Raw genomic sequence first — 25,742 nt, forward strand, 5'->3', positions numbered from 1 at the left:
TAAACTCATATCTATATCTATTATCCATCTATTTTATCTCATCTCATTTATATCTAACAGCTATCTATCTATCTGGGGAACTTATCATGAGAGGTAACGATTGAAGTCAGATTTTGCTTCAGTCAGCTTTTTCAAAAAGTCAGAGTGTTATATCTGGAGTGAAACTCATTAACATAGCTAACCACACACACTCACCAAAAATCTAAAAAGTCGCTTTTTTTTTGTGCAAATAAGCCCAAAAAGTCACAAAGTCCCCAAGAAGTTGTTTAATTTAATACACTGATACCCACTGTGAACCTACTTATTTTTACATGTTTTTTCCAGTCACCCATGATATGTTTTCAGTAGGCATCCCGCTTGCCTGAGAATTATAGGGCATAGGAGTTGTAGTCTTTGCAATATCTGGGGCGTCGCAGGTTGGAGACCACCGTTATAGGGTCTGGAGCAGACGTGGCTGCTTTTTTCCACTCTGCGGTGTATGAGATAGGCTGTATAGGTAGGAGGAGGGTGCGGCCCTGATATAACTTTCCACGGTGTTCTTTCTTACAATTGCTTTTGCAGAAAAGGCCATTATTAGGTGGTCAATATCTGAAAGCACTTAAACACCTCTGAGTATTTGTGGCTTTGCAAAATAAATTGACAGCAGGGGGTTAATTTGCAGTCGGGAAAAAGCATTTGGTCTTGGATATAGATTTATATAGCACTTTACTGCTCTTCATTAGGAAATATATTTTTGCTGCAGGATCAATAATGGATTTTATTCACAGATGTCTATTTAAAGTGAGATAGCGACCATAAAATGGTCACACCAAAGTGTCTTCTTCTGCTGAGCTGTGCCCATACAGACCGAAGGTGAAGGTAGCGCTTGAACGTCATTGGGATCAGCAATGGCCGCTGAGTTTTGTATAAGAGACAGCTCCTCAGGATAGGACATCAAAATCTGATTGGTGGGGGGTCCATCACCCAGTACTGCCAACACCCAGCTGTTTAAAGAGGCAGCAACGCTCTGGTGAGCGCTGCAGCCTCCTCACGTCCTATCAAGCACAGCACCATAGATTGTATAGTGGCTGTGCTTGGTATTGCAGTTCAGGCCCATTCACTTGAATGGGACTGAGCTGTGCTGAGGTCATGTGACAGATGAACGTGATGTCACTCACCTAGAAAGATACTGTGGTGCTCACTGGCCTATTATAAGAGCTGATTGGTGGGGAATCGGGAAGGGGGGGGGAGTGGGAGGTCTTTCCACGAGGTCGTGTTCCTCAGTCACATGGTCTACGCGCACCTCATTCCCATTCAAGTGAATAGGGCTGATCTGCAATACCAAGCACGGCCACTATACAATGTACGGCGCTGTGTTTGGTAAACCTCAAGGAGGCCGCAGCGCCCACTGGAGCACCGCGGCCTCTTCATACAGCGGATCGGCAGTGGTGCCGGGAGTTGGACCCCCACAGATCAGATACTGGTGACCTACAACCACTATAACGTTCAGGTAATTTGTATGGCCGTCCATTTATATTATTGTTCACATGGGGCAAAGTTCTGTTGCCAAAAGCCGACATCAAAGATCCATTCAGCCAATCAGTGGGCCCTTCCAAAAAAAAGAAAAAAAATTATTGGGGCGGGCGTTGGCCAGACCTGTAAAGGGAAGATTACTTTCCTGCTTCTCGCCGCTGGCTCTCCGCTCCTTCTCCTCCAGGCCTGCGATGCTCCGCGGGGCCCCCCACTCCATCTCCTCCAGGTCTGTGATGCCCCGCTCCTTTTCCTCCAGGCCACTAGGCTCACTCAATGTAAATGTGGTTTGACATCGCTGCAGCCAATCACTGGCCACGGAGGAGACCGTATCCCCTTACGAAACCGGATATTTGCCCATGGAGGGTTTCCCAGCGGAGCAGGAGAGAGAAGGAGCAGAGAGCCAGCGTTGGAAAGCAGGTAGGTAATCTTTCCTTTACAAGTCTGGTAAAGTAAAAGGAAGGGAATGGGAGTGGGGGATTTGCCAATCCTCCCCCCCCTCCCCATTCTTACACAACCCCTTTAAAGTCATTTTCCAAACCCTAGATAAAATAGGTCATTAATATCAGATCGGTGGGGGTCCGACACCCACCTGCAGTCACAGTGCAGTGAATTTTCGCCCTGTGTGAAGGAAAGCCCAGATACATCTCTGCTTATAATTTTTACCATACACAGTGGAAACATTTCAAGCAGTCATCTTTAGCGTATTGCCAAGCAGTATGCTCATCTAATTGATGACTAGTACAATGTGACAACAAATACCAGAGGAAGAATTAACAGACCACAGAAAAGAAAACCCCAAAAAAAAATATATAAATAATCTTAATCCAGCAGCCGAATGAAATACAATGGAAAATTTGGAAATTCTGTCCCTGCATATAATGACTTCATTCTTGTGTTGTGTCCTCATCCCTTTACTCTCCCCATCAGTAGTGTCTGAGACACACACGCACACACTTTACTTGCTGGGACCCCCCTCCTTTCACACCGGAGAGCCTCAGAAGGAGTAATACTTAGAAGTGGGAGGGGGAGGAATTGCCAGAGCAAAGTGTATTGCCTTGAAGTGGTAGAGGAGAGGAAGCACACTGCTCCAGTATGTAGCACATCTCAGTCTGCTCTGTACAGCACAGCATCCAGCCTGATCCTCTCACACCTCCACAAACTTCACCAATATTCCTCATTTTACTCTCTATTTCTTCCTTTTTCTTTTTTCTTTTATGCCTTTTCCCCTTTTCCTTTTTTTTTTTTAAATCTTTTCTTCTCGTCTGGAGGCAACAACCTTACCGGGAGAATTTCAAATCAGTGAAATCCTACGAGGACCCTGCGTTTCTTTTGTGACATTTGCTGGAAAATGCTGTTGGATGTGGTCGGTACCATTACCTGCGGATACTAACTCCATATCGGAACAGAAGATTTGATATCGAGAATATTCCCGCAGTCTTCAAATTGTAAGTTGCTGACTAAATGCTGCCCCATGTCTTATAGACCGGAGAGAATGTAAGGTCTGGTAAATGATCATTCATATTACATCTATAAGTAGATAGGTTTTTTTGGGGGGGTTTGTTGCTTTTTTTATGTTATTTTTTTTATTTTATATTAACACCCAAGAGAATACGCGCCTTTCTTCACTACACTTGCAGAATTCTTATCATTCTTCATCTTACCTTTCTTATTCTAGTGTTGCTGGACTTTTTCTCATTATTTATTTTAAATCACTTGGAATTGTATATAATATTTTTTGTTGGGCTGCGAGCCAAGATCTACTATGTAATGAATGGTGTCTAGAGATGGGATCTTAGCGTCACGCAATATCTACCGGGGGGAGAGCAAATAGGAGACCTAAGATATAAGAAAACTGATGTTCTTTATCTATCTATCTATCTATCTATCTATCTACCTACCTATCTATGTATCTACCTACCTATTTATCTATCTATCATCTATCTATCTATCTATCTATCTATGTATCTACCTACCTATTTATCTATCTATCATCTATCTATGTACCTACCTACCTATCTATATATCTATCATCTATGTATCTATATATCTATCATCTATGTATCTATCCAATATCTATCTAATCTAATTTATATCTAACATCTATTTAATTATGTTTTTTCTGATATCTATCTAATTATCTGTTTTGCTGATATCTATTTCTATCTATAGTATCTATCGATTGATTTTTCTTTCTATCTATCTGTATACATTTCCATCTACAACTGTGTTTCATTGGCATCTAGTTTTAGTATATTAGGAACATTATATTAGCACTTGCCATTGTTTCTATTCATTACTACGCCAAAATGACTGTTTGAAACATTTGCTGCTACTTCTGTACAGCGATTTATCCTCCTGTTGAATGGTCAATTTTCAAAAAACGATATTTTATAACTTATCTATAAACGTGCAGATAGCAATCAAAAGAGGTAATGGGCCCGACATGCAAAGCTGGGGGGAGGGGGTGTAGTTTGCAGAAGACTGGAGAATAATTCTATAGACCAGGGAGATTTCTACATGTTTAACTGTGCACAGAAAGATCAATCAACAGATAGATATTGTACAAATCCATGCACCAAAAATGCTTCAAAGAGAAAACCTTATGAAGGAAAATTCCAATTCACCGCATATCAATAATAATACAATCTACCGAGTATCACGTCTTGCCTCTGCCAGTCACCCGGCTTGTTATGTTTGTACGCTCCTTGTCATTTTCCATTTACACGGCAGCAGCTGAGCAGCTACTGTGCCTACTCAAGCACCTGTCCGTCCCCAGCATATTGGTGCACGCTAGCTGTATTTTGCAGGCCGTGCCTATATGTGCCATGCGTTTTGCATCGGACTTGCGCTGCCCTTTTTACTAAGCTCTACGCAAGGATTATCGCATTGCAATCTCATATCTTATTTTGTGTTTTTGTCATGCTACTCCTCATTGGCCATTTTCAACCAAACTATATATATATAGGGCTTTACCTCTGACTCCTTGTATTCCTGTAAACTGGTTAGACTCTGGTTATACACTGGCAGGTGTGACGGAAACCATTAGGGCAGACTTACTTGTATACCTTAGATCCATCCATTGTGCCTATGTGACAACTTGAAGGAAATTATTAAGGGTTTTTTAATGAAATTGCTCCACAATTTCCAATCCATTCCCAGCAGTCCACAGTACAGATCTGTTTGGCGCTGATTTGTAATACACTGCTATTGGCCCATTTTATACCCCGGTGTGTGTCTTGGAGATTTTCATTCGTGGATTCTGCTTTGAGCCCTAAGGCTGTGTTCACATTTCCGTTTTGGAGACCCGGCTGTCGGCCGGACAAAAAAAAAAAGTTGCATGCAGCGGTTTTTGTCCAGCCAAAACCCTGCATTTATGTCGGAAATCGAACAGATCACCGCCGGACCTCATTGCAGTCCATGAGGATCCGGCGGTGAAGTAGAGAATCCGGTAGGCTGCTCTGTGCCAGAACAGTCTGCCGGATCTCCTAAGGGAGATGTGAACGAAGCCTTACCCAGCGGGCAAGTGTAGGCATTTTCAGAACTATCTGTTCTGCCTACTAACCCCCTACTTACCCAAAACTGGGCTGCAAATCTATCCCGGCTATTCAGCAGGTACGTGAACTCATTGCAATGCAGCTTGCGTCTTCACGGGTCCATGTAATACGCTCAACGAATCCTATGTGAACACGTCTCAAGTGTTCTGCAGGCTGCTTTCTCAGCTGACGTGAGGCAGCACTGGAGAGCAAGCGATGACACTTAAGATCCATACCCAGCATCTGCAACCAGCGGAGAAATGTCAGTTTACACACCTGATATGTAATGTATGAAACTGAACTGTGATCGGATGCAACTTCTGCACAACCACAGATCAATATTCCAGGCAATGCTCGGAGTTGTAGTATCAGCCGTACAGACAAAGACTTTCCTCTCAGCTACACACAGGAATAAGATTCTCAAGACAGAAGGTGTAGGGCTAAGGGAACTGACGTGTCCACTAGGGGGAGCTGTTCCATAGCTGCAGCTTCTCTTCCGATTTTTGGAGCGTGGTACTATGTGCTTTCCAGGGGGGATAGGTCAGGTAGATCACTTTTTGTGTTTTAAGAATGAGATATTTTTTTTTTTGTTCTCTTCTTAATGTCGTTACGTTTCGGAAAGGAGTCATCAGAGTAAAGTGTTCTACTTCAAAGGCCCTTTGGGGTCAGGACCACAGGCACACATTATTACTAGAGCCAAACACTTGCAGTAATTTACGGTGCAGAAGATACATTTCAGTATAAACCCAATTAATAACGACGGATAAACTCACACGATTGACATTTATAGCCATTTGATAGGGAAACTGTTTGCATGCACAAGTATAAAGTACAAAACTCGGGACAGGCAGGCCAACTAAGGATTTGATGGGGAGCAGACGTCTTGTAATTTAAATTTATGTCCTCTCTTAAGAAATTTCTTATAAAGAGATTGCTCCGCTTCAATTAGGAGACTCAGTTATTGGCATTAAGTCCAGTCTTGTCCAAGCATTTACTGCCACCGATAAACCGGAATGACTGAATGCCCAACTCTCAAACTTTATAGCATTGGTTGAATGCCAGAAGAATAAAGTGGCAAGTTGGCAAAAATGGCAGCCCATATTTTATTTCAGGATAATGGGAAGGGAACCTTACACGTGTGTGCTGTGCCTCGTATAGCCAGAATTACTGGCCATGAAGAGCAATGATTTCAAGTCATGAAGTGCAATCCGTCAGCAGATTTGTACCTACGACACTGGCTGACCTGTTACATGTGCGCTTGGCAGCTGAAGGCATCTGTGTTGGTCCCATGTTCATATGTGTCCGCATTACTGAGAAAAATGATGTTTTAATATATGCAAATGAGCCTCTAGGAGCAACGGGGGCGTTGACATTACACCTAGAGGCTCTGATCTCTCTTCTACTGCAGCACTTTGATTGACAGGACCAGGTGTGATGACGTTTACACTGCCTGGCTTGGTCAATCAAAGTGCAGAAGGCGTGGCAGTTGCAGAGAGAGCAGAGCCTCTAGGTGTAATAGCAACGCCCCCGTTGCTCCTAGAGGCTCATTTGCATATATTAAAACATAATTTTTCTCAGCAATGCGGGCACATATGTACATGGGACCAACACAGATGTCTTCAGCTGCCAAGCGCACATGGAAAAGTTCAGCCGGTTTATTTAAAGGGGTGTCCTTTTTTATTATTTATTGGGAAGCTTATGCAAAGTGCTGGAGGGCTTGGTGTAAAAATGTAATTTGTTTATTTGATCCACTACATTTCCAACCCCTTGCTGATTTGGCTACTGGGTTGTCTGAGATTAGGAAGGAAAAAAAAATGAAATCTGTTTTCCCATAAAAATAGCGCCAGCCTTATCCTTGGGATGTGTCTGGTACTGCAGCTCTTTCATTCACTTGAATAGGATTGAGCTGCAATACCAGACAAAGCCCATAGACAAGGATGCAGATGCTTCTGGAAAATGCAGATCATCTTTCATAGTATTATACAAATATTTTAAGCTAAAATACCTTCTATAGGTATACAAGTATTAGTACATTTACACTGGGAAAGCTCCAAGCGTATATACTTGAAATCTATCTGTAGGCCCTCATTCCTTTGACCAGTGTCCTTTTGGCCTCCACTGGTATAGTTTACGATACTACACAGAGGCATGTCACAAAAAAAAAAGTATTATACATTTTTTAATATGGGAGAGTATGGGGGACATATACCACTGTAAGCCTATAGAGCTATACAGTCTGGTTAAATGCTGAAAATACGGAAAGCCTGTTATAGTCAATAAGGACCTACTGACTCTAATAAGGTCCTCCAGGCTTTCGTCAAGGAGCTTGGCATTTAACCGGACAAAATGGTGCAGATGTGAACACGACCTTACTCTGAATATTTACACCTCCGGCTGTCCTTTGCCATTTTGGATGATGGGCTCATTCGATGCTAGAGGCAGATGAAACATGCCGATGAAGACCTACACCATTTGGCCCAGGTCATACTCCAGCTTTGGGTCATAGATTGGTGACCCACTGTTAAAGTTTAAAAGAAAGGTTCATAGCGGCCTACCTGAAGTTCCTGAAATCCCATGATTGGGCTCTTTTGATGCAGATGTTTGAGGAGGGAAACCTGGACCTCATCTCATTAAGCAGCACGTGCACCGGTGGGGTCAGGATCACGACATTCTGCCCTGCGAGGAAAAAAAATAACAATTGATCTCTCCGAAAAAAGTATATTACTTTCAACACTGACGGTCATACGAAATACACCAAAATAGTGAATGCAAGAACAACTGCGTGAGGCAGGAGGAGTTAATAAAGCAAAGCACAATTAAAACATTTTTTAAAGGCATTTTCCCACAATGATCATTTATGGCGTATCAGTGGTCGTCCCACCACTTGGACCCCAATAAGCCTGTGAAGGGACCTGCACTTCCAGCCTTTGGGCACATGGTGCAATTAACTGCCCTTTAACCATAGAGGCACATAGATCTGAAGGGGGGCTGTATACACAAAACTGTAGGACAACTTTTATTCAGAATATTTGCTTCTTTTTTAATTTTAGATGCATTGGATAAATATAAAAGGGGTATTCCTGATGGGTGGAATGGAATCCCCCCCCCCCCCCCCCCCCCCCCATTCTGGCCTAAATTCTTTAAGTAGAAATACCCCTTGCAAACATGCACCAAGATTTTAATTTGTTTTCCACTTTATCCGGCTTCGTAGCGATTGGGATCTCAGTGGTTGCGGCAAAACTTCAGAAGCCGGAGAACCCCTCTATTACTTTTATTATGTGCATTAAAAAAATATTATTTAGTCTATATCTCGAAGTAGGCTACGGGTTCACGGCAAATTTTTCTTTACATTTGAATTGTACATGACTATTATGTAACTTGAAAAATTTGCTGTCAAGTTCAGGCTCCAGTGCAGTCTATGGAGAGCGTCACTGTGCGACTTTGGTGAGAAATATTTTATATGATCCTTTGAGATAAGTCATAGTCAGGAGAAGTGCTGTATACATATTGTCTACTAAAAAGAAGTATGCCGGATAGGCCATTCATTATACAACATCTATCAATCCTTAAAGGGAACCTGTCACCTAAAAAACGCCTCCCAAACAACCAGCATTACCTTACAGTAGCCAGCAGTATGTTCCTAAAGATCCTTTTCTTCCTCCGGCCAGATGCACCAAAATCTTGAAAAACGAACTATAATCCCCTGCACGCGCTATGTAACAGCAGAGTTTGAAGTCAAGGGGGAAGCGGCCTGCTCGCTTCAAGTCAAGATAACCACGCCCCCTTTCCCTGCCTCTTCGCCTCTGATTGACAGCCGACAGCTTTCGGCTGTTCAGCAAAGCCGGCCGAGTGGGAGTGTGCGTCAGACGTTCACGTGCGCGGCTGTCAATCAGAGGTGAAGGCGCAGGGAAAGGGGGCGTGGTTATCTTGACTTGAAGCGAGCAGGCCGCTGCCCCCTTGACTTCAAACTCTGCTGTTACATAGCGGGTGTAGGGGATTATAGTTCATTTTCCACGTTTTTGGTGCATCTGGCCGGAGGAAGAAAAGGATCTTTAGGAATATACTGCTGGCTACTGTAAGGTAATGCTGGTGGTTTGGGAGGCGTTTTTTAGGTGACAGGTTCCCTTTAAACATTGCATTGATCCCCGTGGATATGTAGCACAAATATGGATATATAAATATCTACATAAAAAGTTGATTCGCTATGTTCATATATTAAAATGCTAATCCAAAATAATCCTGAGTTACCTCCTGTATTATACTCCAGAGCTGCACCCACTATTCTGCTGGAGGAGTCACTGTGTACATACATTACATTACTTATCCTGAGTTACATCCTGTATTATACTGCAGAGCTGCACTCACTATTCTGCTGGTGGAGTCACTGTGTACATACATTACATTACTTATCCTGAGTTACATCCTGTATTATACTGCAGAGCTGCACTCACTATTCTGCTGGTGGAGTCTCTGTGTACATACATTACATTACTTCTCCTGCACTGATCCTGAGTTACATCCTGTTTTATACTCCAGAGCTGCACTCACTATTCTGCTGATGCAGTCACTGTGTACAAAAATTACTTTTCCTGTACTCATCCTGAGTTACATCCTGTATTATACTGCAGAGCTGCACTCACTATTCTGCTGGTGGAGTCACTGTGTACATACATTACATTACTTATCCTGAGTTACATCCTGTATTATACTGCAGAGCTGCACTCACTATTCTGCTGGTGGAGTCTCTGTGTACATACATTACATTACTTCTCCTGCACTGATCCTGAGTTACATCCTGTATTATACTCCAGAGCTGCACTCACTATTCTGCTGGTGCAGTCGCTGTGTACATACATTACATTACTTATCTTGTCCTGATTCTGATTTACAAACTGTATTATACTCCAGAGCTGCACTCACAATTCCCCAAGCTTCAGATAGGAAATGTCACAGGATTCCCAGGTGGCTCGTTGGGTCTTCACATATCTTGCTCTGGTAATTCCCCCTTTACATAGTGTGGAGTCATCTTTTTAGGTAGGTTATACAGGTACAACTGCAGACTGGTGTTCTAATAGTGACCATACACTTTTGAAGCATGTAGTTATATATGTCATGGTTACTGCATGTTACAGCATAGAAGCAGTCGAGCAGCTGCCCACACAGAGCCACTGTCCCCACCTGCACTGGAGGACAAGCCATATGTCAGCTCCATTTCTGGCATTGCAGGAATCAGCCGATACAGCAGAGCCACAAACGAGACGGAGACTTTATTCTGCAGTCTTTCTATCAAACACAGCAAAAAGGGTTTTAGTGCTTTACTGCAGCAATGAAACTTAAGTTTACTGTGTCTGTACATTCACTTCCATTTTTATGTGGTGGTCTGCATTAAAACAAATTTAGGGGCATGGGCCAGACAGCTGTTTTGTGACAAAGCAATCTACGTGAATATATTGGACTAGATTAGAGGGGAAGTTCTTATTTTTAATCCACACTGAATGGGTAGTAAAAATCTAGAAATGTCTGCTGGCAAATTTGGGTACATTACATTGTATTATCAGTGTCTTCACATAGAAATGTAGGAGCATCTACTGCGTTGTTTTAAGGAGTTATCTAGATAGATATAGATAGATATTTGATAGAAAAGATAGATTAGTAAAGAAAGATACATAAATAGACAGAAAGACAGATAAAGATATGAGATAAAGAGACTGCAACTGATCAATAGACAGATACGAGATAAACAGATAGATACGAGATAGATAGATAGATAGATAGATAGATATAAAGATAAGAGATAGAGAGATATAGCTATAAAGATATGAGATAGATAGACGCTACAACTGAAAATAGATAGTTATGAGATAGATAATTTGCGTCTTATTAATAGATATGAGATAATTACATTGATAGATAATGAGATAGAGTGATTGTAGCTAGAATATAGATAAATATGAGATCGATAGATATAGAGCAGGAGGAGCTGAGCAGACTGATATAGTTTTGTGGGGAAAGAAATAGTAACTCTCTATCACTGAGGACAACTACCTAAAACATAACTTTTATTGAAGATCATTAAACACGGATCCCTTACAGGGGACCAATAGGTACATGGACAAACACAGAAAGAGCTATACTGGACCAGGTAGACCGTAAATACTAAAGGATAGAGGAGAGGGGGGGGGGGCGGGCAGCACATCAAGTTCCCTAGTATCTGTCCCTAGATATCCCTCAAGAAATCCTCTGCCCAGAGATGCACCTGGATGGTAGGAGCACTCTGTCCACGTGCCTAGACTACCTGTCCTTGTAACGCCCTTGTTAAAGCTAAAAAATCTATACGTGGTTTATCGATGAAAATTGACCTGGATCTCAGTATACACTAAGTATATGTTAGATAAATATCGAGAAAGGTATAGAAATACAGACGCAATTAAAACATGATAACATTCGTCCCGTAGGTAGTCTAGGCACGTGGACAGAGTGCTCCTACCATCCAGGTGCATCTCTGGGCAGAGGATTTCTTGAGGGATATCTAGGGACAGATACTAGGGAACTTGATGTGCTGCCTCCCCCCCCCCCCCCCCTCTCCTCTATCCTTTAGTATTTACGGTCTACCTGGTCCAGTATAGCTCTTTCTGTGTTTGTCCATGTACATATTGGTCCCCTGTAAGGGATCCGTGTTTAATGATCTTCAATAAAAGTTATGTTTTAGGTAGTTGTCCTCAGTGATAGAGATTTGTTTCTACAACTACCATTTAAGTATTTTCCCTTGTTGAGAAGAAAGAAATCGTAAAACTTGTAATTTATTAATTAAAATTCTTGCTCTTTCTGGACTTAGGAGTCCAGTGGGCGGTCCTATCAGTGATTCGCAGTCTTCACTACATGAGTGTACACATATAGTTGTCAATCACTGATAGGACCGTCCACTGGACTCCTAAGCCAAGAATGAGCAGGAATGTAAATTAAAGAAATACAACTTACACTGAATCTTTTCCCATAAAACGATATATCAATCTGCTCAGCTCCACCTGCTCTATACCATGATGCTAGCAGACCAGCGGACGTGTAATGCGATAACTTCCCTTTAAATATACTGCAAAAAGTAAAAAATAGAACTCCAGAAAAAGGTTGCGGCGGGCAACAAAAATCATTTGTGTAAACTAGCCAACCCAGCCAAAAGGTAGCAACACACAATAGTATGTCATAACTATCACCTACCTAGAGTAATCATCAAGAAAAACATATAGTATTTCTTTAGTTTTTTTGGTATTTTAATATCTCTTACACCTACAGCCATGAATCTATATAATAATGGGTATGGGGCTGTGTACAACATCATCAGGTAATGAAACACTGGCTTGCATGGCAGTTAAATGCTGTGATGTGGGTGGCTTTACCTACTGCTAACTATACCGCCACCCCGACACTAGCACTTGCAGAGTACGACTCACGTCTCCATCCCCCCTCCCTCTTTTTCAGTCCCTGGGTCTTTTGAGAATTCCCCTTCTTAACTGTCTGTGCTTCAAAAAACAAAACAAAAAAAAAACATCACTTCAAACTAAGCCCTCATCTCCTGCCCCTCCTTCTAATTACAGATGCAGAAGGCACATAATTCCCAATTGTACCCCTATAAACACAAGACGGAAGGGTCTGTGTGAGCTCCTGTGGAAGACTGATCCTTGTATTTCAAACCACAAAGAGGAGGAGGGAGCAAGAGGCAGAGAGAGAAATATATATACTGGTCAGGACAATGGATCTCTGTAGAAGAGTTAGGATTCTGGAGATGCTAGGAGAGCAGGCAAGCTGGTCTTTTGACCTTCCTGGCCTGCAGCAGGTGCACAAGTATTTGTCCCTTTATATTAGTAAAATGCCGTCATTCCCTCTGCATGTCCCGTACCTGAATTGATGGGGCCTCCTTAAATGCTCTCTCATTCAGAGAGCATATTTAATGCCCTGACAAGAGCCGACATAGAGAAATGAAGAGCAGCTTTGGTAGATGAGACCCGTGACGTCGTCAATGTCACCATAAGGCCCGCTCTGCCTCATTCACATGCAAATTTTACAAGTGGTTGGGGACCAAGCAATTAAATCCATTATAGCAGGCTTATCACCTGCACACGGGGAGGCCTTAAAGAGGTTGTCTCCTTTGGAAAATTCCTTTTTTATTAGAAGCATACCCAAAGATATGCTGTTTCACATGGGGTCCTGCTGCAGGAATCCCCAGCGATCAGGTGTGGGAGGATCTGACAGCAAGTGCTCAATTTCCCTGCAGCATCACCACAGGACAAATTGGGTATTACACGATGTCTACCGAAATCACTTGGACATTGTAGATATTTATGCTATGCCGTAAATGTCTGGGACTTTATAGAACAGGATAATGAAGGTTCCCTGTCCCCCATTCTTCAAGCCAAGATGATAGACCGTGAACAAATATAGGAACGTTTACAAGTTAAGGCATGACAGCACGGTCAGCTATTAGAGACTGCTATGAGTGAAAACGTAGGCAGACCTGTTTCAGGCTGTAAGTGTATGCAGCACCACCACAGGACAAATTAGGTATTACATGATGTCCACTAAAATCACTTGGACATTGTAGATATTTATGCTATGCAGTAAATATCTGGGACTTTATGGAACAGGAGAATGAAGGTTTCCTGTCCCCAATTCTGCAGGCCAAGATAGTCTATAGCGGCCAAATATTGGAGCTTTTTCAAATTATGGCATGACAGCACGGTCAGCTACTAGAGTGCTATGGGTGGAAATGTAGGCAGACCTCTGTGGGGCTGGAAGTATATGGTTTTGCGGGAAGAGGTTTCTGTGGGTTTGGCTCATACTGAAAAGCAGCTATATTGAGTTTAGGAAAATAAGACAGGTTCAGCGCTGCTCCAGCAGTTTCTGCAAACGCTCAACACTTACAATATGTGCTCCATCATATTTCAACCTTTCCAGATAATTTAACATTACCAATAGCAGAATTTAACCAGAATTTATATTTGGGATACCCCAAGTCAGATATAACAGGCTAGGTGCACCAAACACTTGTTGTATTGCCTACTCCTTTTATATGGATAGCCTATCCTCAGCATAGGCCATCAACATCTGATCTGCAGCGGTTCGACACTCTGCACCCCCCCCCGCCACCGATCCGCTCTCAGGGAGTAGCTCTGGAGATTGTGTCATGGATGGAGCTGGTTACTGCAGCGCTGCTCCCACTCAAGAATAAGGAGTATATAGATGATGATCTGGTTGCATTCAAATTAGACAGTGCTATTAACCACTGAGCCACTGTTATATGAACCCTTTACTACTCAATATGCAGTAAGGTGCCCCAACTAAATGCTACATTGCTAAATACTGGTCAGTACAGGGACATAACCCGACAAGGCTGGACCCTACAGCGTACAGGTATGCATCCATTCATGAGTTCTCAGGCCACCTGCATCAACCACTACTGGGCAGAAGCGGCTCTAGTAGGATCAGGGATTTCACACCATTAGGCCTCCTGCACATGACCATGGTTTCGGCCTGCATCCGATCCGCATTTTTTTGAGGATTGGATGCAGACCCATTCATTTCAATGCAAAAATAATTAGAACATGTCCTTTTCTTGTCGGTTTTGCGGACAACAAAAATAGGCAGTTCTTCCAGAGGGCAAGATGTTCTGTTCTGCAAAATGTGGAACACACACGGCTGGTATCCATGTTTTGCGGAGCGCAAAAACATCTACAGCTGTGTGCATGAGGCCTTACTAGACTTTGGTACTAGGGTAAAAGCCCTGATCAGTAAACCATTCTACGCGTGGGTTTCTAAAAAAGAAGCAGGACAGGCTACAGTCCTGTAAAGGACACTGTGACCAAGTTAAATGATGACCCCCCCCCCCCCCCCCCCCCGGCCACTGCAATGTCTGCACTACGGCCACTATTGAGGGGCTGCTATTAGTTTGTGCATTTTAATTCCATTAAGCGAATATATTTTCCTTGCAGCGATTTTCCGCACAGCACACAAGAGCTTACAATCCTTTTTTTTTTTTTTTCATTCTTAGTAAGAAATGGAAATAAAGTGTCGTTCGAGGTCACAAATGGATTGACGCATGGAGTAATGCTAGAGCCTCCAATGTGTCTTTGGTTTCCAGCCAGCGCTTTTAACCACTGCGCCAGCTTTTTCTCCCATTGTAAATGATACCTGTTTATATGAAGCCCTTACAGTTCTGGTGTGTATCTGTCTGTGTGGGGCTGTTAGGAGTGGATCTGGGCTCTTTCAGGAGCCATGTGATGAATAGATCTGGGGTGTATCTGTCTTTGAGGGGCTGCTTCCAGCACTGCTGGGGTGTATCAGTCTGTGACTAGGAGTTTTGGCACAATGATCACATCATATTCGGTATATATAACTGTTTAGTTTTTGTACTGGAAGTATTTTTTTAATCTCAGCTGGGCAACCTTTCAACTATGTGCTCTTAAAAGAAAGAGGGAGAGGGACGTCTGGCACTTTAACCCTTTCTCTGCAAGGGATAAGTCTCCTTACACGAATAACCCTGACCGCGCAAAAGCGGCGTGCGGCACAGAGGTGCGCCGCAGGCTTGAATCTACGAGTCTAAGAGGCGATAGACATTAGATATGTGTTGGTGGACCGTCAATGTTTGCAGGATCTGCTGACAAGCTATGCTATGGCCACCTTAAAGGTGCTGCATGGAAAACAGCACCACTCCTAGGCTGTGCTTGGTATTGCAGCTTTCATTTGAAGTGGGGCTGAGTTGCAATACCACATATGGACCATTGACAACAGTGATGGTGTTTCGGTGGGGACCATACATTTTTTCTATTTTCATTCAACCCTTCATTCATTTACAGGCAGTAAGTAGGCTCAGAGGATGATGATGAGATGGGTGAAAAAAACTTCAAAACCTATACAATGATCTAATGCTTTAAGGAGCCCATAAATATTAGGTAAATGTCGGCTGAAACAGACATTTTGGGGGGATTGGCTGATCATATAGTGTATATGAAGATCACAGAAAGGGCTCAACATGCTCGATCCAGTGTGCCCAAGAAAGATAAGCTGCCGCCAAAAGTGCGGAGTGCGGAGACCCCCACTGATCGCTAGAACGAGGAGAGAGACATGCACACACAGCGCGGTCTCTCTCCATGCTGCAGGAGACAGACTCATAGCCTTTCTATTGAGCCTGTCTCATGCAGAGAGGAAAGAGCGCTATGTGAGCTGGCGTAGACTCCCGTTTTCCGGGGCAGGGCAGAGATGCGCCTGATTTGTTAAGAGGCTTCTGCCTCTTAATTAATTAGCAGCCTCTCATGCCAGTGCAGGGAGAGCAAGACGGGCAGATGGATGCATCAGTCTTGATGTATCAACCCCCCACCCCCAATTTGCAGAAAAATTTTGACTTTTCACTTTTTTGAAGTTGGTGGGATCTAATATAATTTACGGCAGAAACTGGTGTATAGTATGGTTCTAATCTATGCCAGGTCTTAGCTTACACGAAGAGTGGAATATGTAACGCCCCTATGTGTTGTATGAGCTTGTATTACAATATTTGTGATAGATTAAGATTAGGCAAGTGCTAATGGATTTATACAAAGTTTGCTGATTGGATGCTGCATGAACGATCCGATCGTTCATATGGCAATTTGGGCAATTATCTGTCCGTGTTATTGAATAAGTGTCCTACAATCGAGACATCATTCTTTTCTAGCATTACAGACATTATCAAATGTACTAACACATCTTTTCTTTTCCGTTTCAGGCTTGTGTTACTTCTTCTGAAGATGCTTCATCAGTTATTCATTTTCTCGTTCTTTCCCGCACTGCTTCATTCGGTATCGCCACCGTTTTCTGGCCAACCACAGCACCCAATCCCAGACCCTTGCTATGATGAGCATAGCCTTCCCCGTCGATGTGTGCCCGAGTTTGTTAACGCGGCTTTTGGAAAAGAAGTCCAAGCCTCCAGCACTTGTGGACGTCCAGCTACCCGCACATGCGATGCTTCTGATCCAAAGAAGGCTCACCCACCCTCTTATCTAACTGACCTCAACTCAGCTGGGAACATGACTTGCTGGAGATCTGAAAGTTTCCCACGTCATTCCCCACAAAATGTCAGTCTAACCCTATCACTGGGAAAGAAGTTTGAGGTGACCTATGTCAGTCTACAGTTCTGTTCTCCTCGACCTGAGTCTGTGGCTATTTTCAAGTCTATGGATTATGGCAAGACTTGGGTTCCCTACCAATATTATTCTTCACAGTGCCGGAGGTTGTATGGGAAACCTAGCCGTGCTAGCGTCACCAAGCAAAACGAGCAAGAAGCTTTGTGTACTGATGGACACACAGATCTTTACCCACTGACAGGAGGCCTTATAGCCTTTAGCACATTAGATGGAAGACCTTCAGCTCAAGACTTTGACAATAGTCCTGTTCTCCAGGACTGGGTGACTGCTACTGATATCCGTGTGGTCTTCAGCCGTCCTCACCTCCAAGGGAACAGGGATTCTGAGGTATCAGATGACGGGCCAGGTTTCTTCTACTCAGTTGGAGAGTTTCAAGTGGGTGGCAGGTGCAAGTGCAATGGACATGCCTCTCGTTGCGGCAAAGACAAAGAAGGACGGTTAGTTTGTGACTGCAAGCACAATACAGAGGGACCAGAATGTGATCGATGCAAGGCCTTTCATTATGACCGACCATGGCAGAGGGCCAATGCCCGGGAGGCCAATGAGTGCATGGGTAAGTGTGTGATGGAAATGCAAATTTATATTTTCAAACCCTTTTGTCTTTTACTTTGTTCACCAAAAAACCGTCTTGAATATTTGAGTTACGAAGATCAAAAACAGTTAAAAAGGTCAACATTTCAGAGGACAAGAAAGATAAATATTGCCGTCAGGGCTATAATTGATTTATGAGCCATAGTTTACAATAAGTCTAATTACAGATATTTAGATTACGATTAGTCCACACTATGGTCATCCAGAAGCCAAGTTCTGGTTTCTGAAAAAGCTATTTCATTTTTAAACAGAGGTTTGATTTATAAACCAAAGTCATCTGTCACGAATCCCCATCCCTTCCCACGTTTTCTTGAGCGATTGCCCCTAAAGGCACTTTTACGTGGGCTGAGAAAACAAGCAATGATTGGAAACGAAAGTTCGCGATCACTGGCCATTCGTTAGCTGCATAGCAGAAATGATTGTGGTGTTTGGGGATGAACAATCGTCACTACAATCAGTCATCTCCATACAGTTGTCTTGTTTGTCAGTAGCACATTTCTGTTTACACAGGAGGTTTTCCGGCAGACGAACTTGGATTTTATGTGCTGCACATAAGATCGCATCACCCTTCTGTACCAATGCTGATCCTTAAATAGGTTGCTTCCTATTGATGCCATATCGCTAGGATATGCCATTAAAGTCAGATAGGTGCGGGTCTCAGAGGTGGGACCCACAACTATCTCTAAAACGGGCTCCTGAAAGGGTAGGAGAGCGCACTGCGCATGTGCTTTCCATTAATTTCTATAGAAGTTCTGAAAAAAGTGCAGCAAGCGAGTTCGGCTATTTTCCCAGCACAATCGCGGCCACCGCTCCTTTCACTTCTATGTGACCGCTGGAAATAGCCGACCTAGCTCTCGACTATTTTCAGAACTCCCATAGAAATGAATGGAGGGCGGCCGTACATGCAAAGCTGCTCTCCGCTCACTTCAGGAGTGGAACCCGCACCTATTTGACATTGGTGGCCTAATCTAACGAGATGTCACCAATGTCTCAGATGAGGCAACCCCTTCAATCAGTGTTCCTCAACGAGTGGCCCTGAAGGCACATATGGCTCCTGTGCCTCCCCAGCTGCTGTGCACTATAGAAGCACTAGGGAAGTCCTGGCATTACCGAAAATTGGTACCAAGGTCAAAACCAAATAACTGGGGAAATTATTGAGTTATTTTATACTTTTCTGGGCAAATGAGCTGTTTGAATGGACGGCAATAAGCTGGCTAACATGGCATAAAGGGTTTGTCTGTGATAAGACAACCCCCATAAACAGCAGAGTTATCATTTGGCATGTGCATTTGTTATACTTTTCACCTTTTATAATGCAGGTAATATGTGAAGGCTAAAAAAATTACAAACTTATAGACACAACACTATATTAGAGCATATTATGCGTTGAGAATGCTGTCGGTGCAATCAATGCCCACCCAAGGATGGTGAAAATCAGCTAGACAGTAATCTGGGTCCAAAAGAAAAGTGGCATCCATCGGGCACAACCCTTTCCTGAATAAAACAACTCCGGCAATGCATGTTCGGTTTTTAGGTTTTCCTGAAGTAGGATGATTTTGTACACAAAGAAGGGGTCTAGCACCCCAAAATGTGCAGTCTTAATCAGACACTCGAGGCTTTAATAACGTACAAGCGTTCTTTATCCAGACAAGGGAATTCTTTCTTTTGGACGTGGATTCCAGATCAGTTGTCTGATCCATTTAGTAAGTGGCTCCATGCTATCTGTCATATGTGAAAGCAGCGTGTGAACTAGGAAAGGTTGAGGACCTCTTTTTGACAGCAAATCTCACGTCTCTTCTCTGTGCTTCTCAGTCTGTTCCTCTTTGCCGTCTCTTCCCTATGATCTGAGCTCTTTTCCATTTCATTCATCCAGCAAGTGTCCCTTCACAAAAGCCTTTGTCCTCTTTCTATACATGTCATGCAGTCTGCGTCTTTTCTCCCTACCTTACCAGCAGCATGTTTCATCCCCAACCCTTCCCTACGTCCATCTGAATTCCTTCCCGTCTCCCTTCTACTTCTGCGTCCATTCATCACTCTTTTGTAGAAATCATTTTTTGTATTCTCTGCCACCCTTTGCTTCCCCTTTAAATTAAATATCATGTTTTTCCTGGAATCTTGCTTCACCGCTCCATCCATATCTAGCAGAAGTTTCCAAGGCTTCCTTCACACATAAATTTGCTATGGCGTTTTTTTTTTACTGCTAAAAACGCCATAAAGTGCTTTATTTTTTCATACTGAATGTATTTCTTTTAATGGTGTTTTTAGGGACGTTTAGTACCGAAAGTGCAAAAAATTAGCAAAAATAAATAAATGAAAAAGTGCTGAAAAAATACCTTTATCATCTCCCTTGCACCAGAAAACTGGCTTTAGAAAGATGCAACCCGTGTGTTTGTGACTTAAATGCGACTTTTTGTAGAGAATAAAAAAAAGTCGGAATTGCCTCTTTTTGCGCCACCTTCGGCACTTTTGCAAAAGGGGGGGGGGGGGGGGGGGTGACCATCAGCCATGATAAATTTATCTGTATTTACACCAGTTTTATGGTGCAAATGAAGCCAGAAATCTATAGTAGCTCCGAGCTGCCGTAGATTTCTCTTTAGGCGCACGGACTGCTGGAGGATGCTCCTAGTTTATAGCAAGGTGTGTGCCTCGCCATAAATGTGGTGCATCCTCCAGCGGCACCGGGGATATCCAGACCAGCGCTTTCTCCTCCTATGTGGGGTGCATGCTTACAAACAGAAAATTCTGAACAAATTTCTCTGCGTTTCCCCAACAAAATGTGTTACTTGCGGTTTTTGTAGCGCATTTGATGCAGTTCTCACCCTCTGCATTGCAAAAGGTGAAATCCACAACAAAGAATTCAAAATCTGCCCGTCAGGTCAATTTCTGCACGGAAAGAAAAAGCAAAGCGTACGTGAGATTTGTCAAGTCTCATTCACTTTGCTTGCACTGTTTTTTAATACGCTTTGTGCTTTCCGCACAAAAATCCGCACGCAATCCGCATTCCACCATCTAGTCTTCTCTCTTCCATTGGCAACCCCCCCCCCCGACTTTTTAGCAATGACACCTCATCCGCTTTTCTGAACAGATGCTCTAATTAGCACCAATTAAAGGAATCCTCTCTAGTCTTAGCGGGAGGTCCTCTTGCAAGAAGTCTCTCCCCATGTCTCAGCCGAAAAGGAACCATCTGTGTGGGCGGCAGCATCAACCAGTGGCCAGGGCGGGGGAGAAACGCAGCGGTGGTACCGTGCCAACATCAGGGAACTCTACACCTGAGAAACTTAAAGGTTGTGAGTCATATACACAGATCGTGCCTCTGAGTTCATAGCGCAGATGGGTTTTCAGAACAGCACGCTGACATTGTGCTCAGCAGCGAGGAGTATAAAGTTAATTGGTTTATTATCTGTTAATTAGAGAAATTCCAAAACTCTTGCCGCTGGCAACCCCTAAAAATGCGAGGAATCTTAATGAAGCGGTAATTGTTGCCAATATTGATAGCAAGCGCGCATATGCCGGGGAAAGCAGCAGTGTTTTACATCATGGAGCTGGGATGATGGCCTTTACAATTATCTCTGTCCTGATGGAATACGTGTTTTTTTACATGGACTGTATGACTGGATAAAGTCTAACTCTTGGGGGGGGGGGGTTGCTGTTCTCCAGAATCGGTAATCCAATATTACAACCACACGCTTGCAAAAGATCTTTTAGGGGACACTTGTTATATGTTTTTGACTGACCGCTACCTCTCTCAATTGTACCATACACATGCTTGGCAGAGCGTGCATTGATTTCGGAATGGGGAAAGGAGAGAAGGCTGCTGTCAGAGACCAGAGACCTATCTCCCTGAAAACAAAAGGATCCAGTATGCTGAGGATCAACAACCCAATATCCCCCAAGATCTTCCGCAGGCGGAGATTCGGGAAGCCGCATATTCATAAGATGTTTGCACGCTCCCGCTGAAAGCGTCGTGTTCTGCAAACATGCATCTAATAAGGTCGGCTTTAAAGGGGTTATCCCATGACTAATGTAAAAAATTAAAATCAGACATCATATAGGACATGACAACCTCTTTCTAACAAAGCTAGAACCAGCCCGGTACCTCACATGGGTCCAGAGATCTCCCCATTCATTGCTCTGCTAGATTTATATCAAGCTGACAGCTCAAGGGGAGTGACCTTTCTACTGCAGCTCAGGGGGCGTGTCAATGCTCTGTCCTATCACAGCTCAGAAGGCAGTTGAAGGATGAAACTGAGCATGTGCGGCCCATCTCAGTGAGCAGGACAAAAAAATGAAAACAAACAGCAGGTGGCGATATACAGATACATTTTATTGAATAACTCAGTGGCTATGCAAAATTTTTAATTACATCCAATTAGAAAAGTACTTCGATCCAGGTGCTGGTTTGAAAACTTAATTACTTTTCGTGAGACAATCCCTTTTTAAAATGGACATACACATAACATAGCTACTGGTTGGACACCTGTTTGACGGACAGCTCTCACTCAACCTCCCTATTAATATGCATGCTTGGCTTGGCCACTCATCTCCTGGTAGAGCAAAAGGATCGGGCATTTTAAAATCCATCATGGCTGATCCTCATTTCTACTGAGGGTAGGTGTCAGAGGAAAAGAGGATCAGCCATGTTGATATATATGGGGCTAAGCAACAATACCAGATCATGGACAAGAGTGAAGCTGTTTCTGGAAAACAAAACCAGATCCTTTTTTCTATCACTACCTGCTGTTTGCACTTTTTCTAATTTCTCTGTCCTGCTCACTGAGGTGGACGCACATGCTCAGTTCCATCCATCAGCTGCCTCTAGCTCCAGCTGTCCCTCTAAGACATGACATTAAATATCAGAATACCCCGGCAAGAAATGGGTGAGGGGGACTATCTTTTAGGCTATGTCCGGAACATGGCCGCCATCCTGAAAACTGTGTTGAGAATTTTCTCAGAAATCAGATTTGCAATATCTCTTGTGGTTCAAAAGTTATTAACACAGAAAGTTGCAACAACAACCGGGAACGTTCCCTGTGATGCACAGCTATTTCACGTGTTTAATGTCTTGTCCCTGATGATGAACACAGAACTTTGACGTTTTGAACTTTCTGTGTTAAGTTTTGAATGACAAGAGATATTGCGAATCTCATTGCGGCAATACATTTCTGAGTAAATGCTATTCTTTTTTGATATGCTACATGACCCACTTCCTATTGGAAAAATTTGCCCTTGATTCAATATGTCGGCCTTCAAGATGGCGGCCATGTTACGGACATAGCCTAAAAGGTGGGTCCCCTCACCCATTACTTGCTGGGGTATTCAGATATAAAATTTTCCTTTTCGTTTCTGAAATAAAAGGGTCTCCTGCGACTTTTGAATCACCCTGTATAATATAGATAGATAGATAGATAGATAGATAGATAGATAGATAGATAGATAGATAGATAGATAGATAGATAGATAGATAGATAGATAAGTGATTAGTACATATTAAAAAAAAATCTCAGGCATCTGTATTATGTGGACTTTACTAGAGAGCATTCATGGAGACGTTCTGCAGATTTTAGGGAAAAGCTTGGTTACATGAAAGGAAAGCACAAACCGAGGTCCAATATCAAGGTCAGACAAAGGGCCACAGCTCCGGATTAATGTCTGCCATTACAACGTCCTTGGACAGTTTCTTAAAAGCAATGGGCAACCCCAACAAGGTTAGGAAAACATCACCAATGAGGTTACTGATAATTGCTTTAATTACCCCAGCCCCACTACCACCCTCTGAACAAGACTCCAGCTGTCCCGCAGAAAAACATGGTGTGTGTTCTTGGGGCTAGCATGGATTAACTAGCTATAAAAGCTTGGGTGACCAGTGCCTTGGCAGCTGCTGAGGAACTACTACCTCCAGCAGGGCTCGAGTAGTGCATGTCGCGTACATCTGATTTATATATTTTTGTAATAATAAAATATGTTTAGAATATCTGGAGGGAATTTACGTTAATTTAAGTAGCAAACCACAAAACACCTATTTTATTACATCTCAGAGGCCTGTAGCGCTCCAGGAAAAAATATATATATATTGCCGCGTTATACAAGTCGCCTGGAGCACCCACCCCCTCCAGTGCTGTATATACTACATAATGAGAATAAGGACATATCGTGAATTAACCCCATCCAGCATTTAAGGGGTTGTCAAAGTAAAACAAAAAAATTAATGGTAAAAGGCATGGCCAAATATTAAAATAATAAAAATAAAAACTTACACTCGCTGCTCCGAACCTCCTTCTTTCCAGCGCTGCTGATCAGATCCTCCCCTGGAGTGATGACTGCTGCAGCCAATCTCTGGCCTCAGCGGTCTAGTGGTGTACCTTGCTAAGGCTGCCGGTGATTGGCTGCAGCGGGGCCGTGCTGTATATGGGATGTCACGGGTGCAGGAGGAGAGAGAATCGGAGCAGTAGTATAACTTTTTTTGTTGTTATTTTAATACCTTCTCTCACTTTTTACTATAATTTTTTTAAACTTGGACCGTCCCAGTTGTAGGGAGGCTTTCCTTCACTGGCGTAAAGATTCAGATTGTCGAAACACTCTGGTTAGGGCAGAGTCAATGGCATACCTACCATAGAGGCAAACAACAAGGATGCTATAGGGTTCGTGGAGAGAGGGGTCCAAGTCTGGTTGGTCCCATATTTTTTGGGCTATTGAATGGTGAGAAATTTTGCAGAACCATGTAGAATGGGCACAGGACCCAAAAGTGAAGCAAACACTGAGCCCTTCTGTCTTGGGCAACACAACGGGAGGCCTAGGTTGGTCTTTGATATGAGGGCCACTTGCTATTATTGGAGATCCCGTCCCCTAACACCGAGCTCATATGGTCTTCAAGCTCCCACCCAGTAAACCAGTGCCATAGGACTACAGAGCCACCATTATCCAGGGTGAAGGATGTTTTCTTCGCCATGTACATTTTTTACCTCATATCCCATTGTCCTTAGAAGCCGAGATATGATTTTATGGATTGCTCTCGGGCACCTCTAGGCACCACGCAGTCATTTGTCATTTCTAATGTTTCTGCTGGGTTTTGATGAAGATAAAATACGAGCCATTTTGGGTCCCTTCTAGAAATTCCTAACACTGTGTGTGATTTATACTCTCCTACAGGAAAATGGGGACGACTCTGTGAATATGTTAAATGCTTGTCATATGGCCATTAATCCTGCTGGGTTATTACAGTCGGTGCCATTAGCTATAGAGCGAAATCAAAGCACTCAGCTCGGCAACATCAATTATGATTTTGAACCCATTCCCGGTACACGATATACGGCATCCGACAGAAAAAAAATACCTCTGCATGAAACTGAAAGCATACTGAGTCTATGGGTGGCGGTTTGTAACGCCGCCCTATCTTTGTGTGCATGAGACTTTATTGCGCAGGTCTTTTATGCTATAATGAATACCAAAAGCCACGACACCTACATTAATAACAGGTGACGTATAAAAGGCTATAAAAATAAATTGTGGGGCTGTAGTGGAAAACCAATAACTTGTAAAACCGCAGGAAAAAACTGCTCTGTGCACGTCAAATGCTTATTTACAATGGAAGTTTACCAGAGAGAATAATTATAACGACCGTGTAAACCGCGAGCAGCGCTGTAGTGTTAGGGCTCATTCAGACAAGCGATGGTCACGTCCGGGTGCTGCCCAATGGGCCAATTCACATAGACTATTCTCTGTACAGACAGAAAAAAATCACAGCATGCACCATTTAGTTACGATATCCGTCCATTCAAGTGAATAGCTGCGCAGTACAAGCGGACGGCACACAGACTCCATACGTGTGGTCCAGTTAAAAAAAAATAATTTGATTTTTGTGGCTGGTACATGGACGTGTGAGAGCTTGTCTTCATATGGTGCGAATGGGTATGCGAACACTGAATCAAAAGAAAAACGC

The 25,742-nt window shown here is 43.1% G+C and overlaps 1 protein-coding gene across 1 annotated transcript in view; it reads left to right on the forward strand.

The window, feature by feature from the left end:
• The first annotated feature begins 2,502 nt into the window (after nt 1-2,502).
• Nucleotides 2,503-25,742, forward strand: part of NTN3 (netrin 3) — a 67,280-nt gene continuing 44,040 nt past the window's right edge. Inside the window, exons 1-2 of the mRNA XM_040439285.1 lie at nt 2,503-2,957; nt 16,798-17,768. Coding sequence (XP_040295219.1) covers nt 16,820-17,768 — 949 coding nt within the window. The 5' untranslated portion in view covers nt 2,503-2,957; nt 16,798-16,819. The remainder of the gene's footprint in view (nt 2,958-16,797; nt 17,769-25,742) is intronic.

The sequence above is a fragment of the Bufo bufo genome, chromosome 7 (assembly GCF_905171765.1).
Source record: "Bufo bufo chromosome 7, aBufBuf1.1, whole genome shotgun sequence".
Taxonomy (NCBI): domain Eukaryota; kingdom Metazoa; phylum Chordata; class Amphibia; order Anura; family Bufonidae; genus Bufo; species Bufo bufo.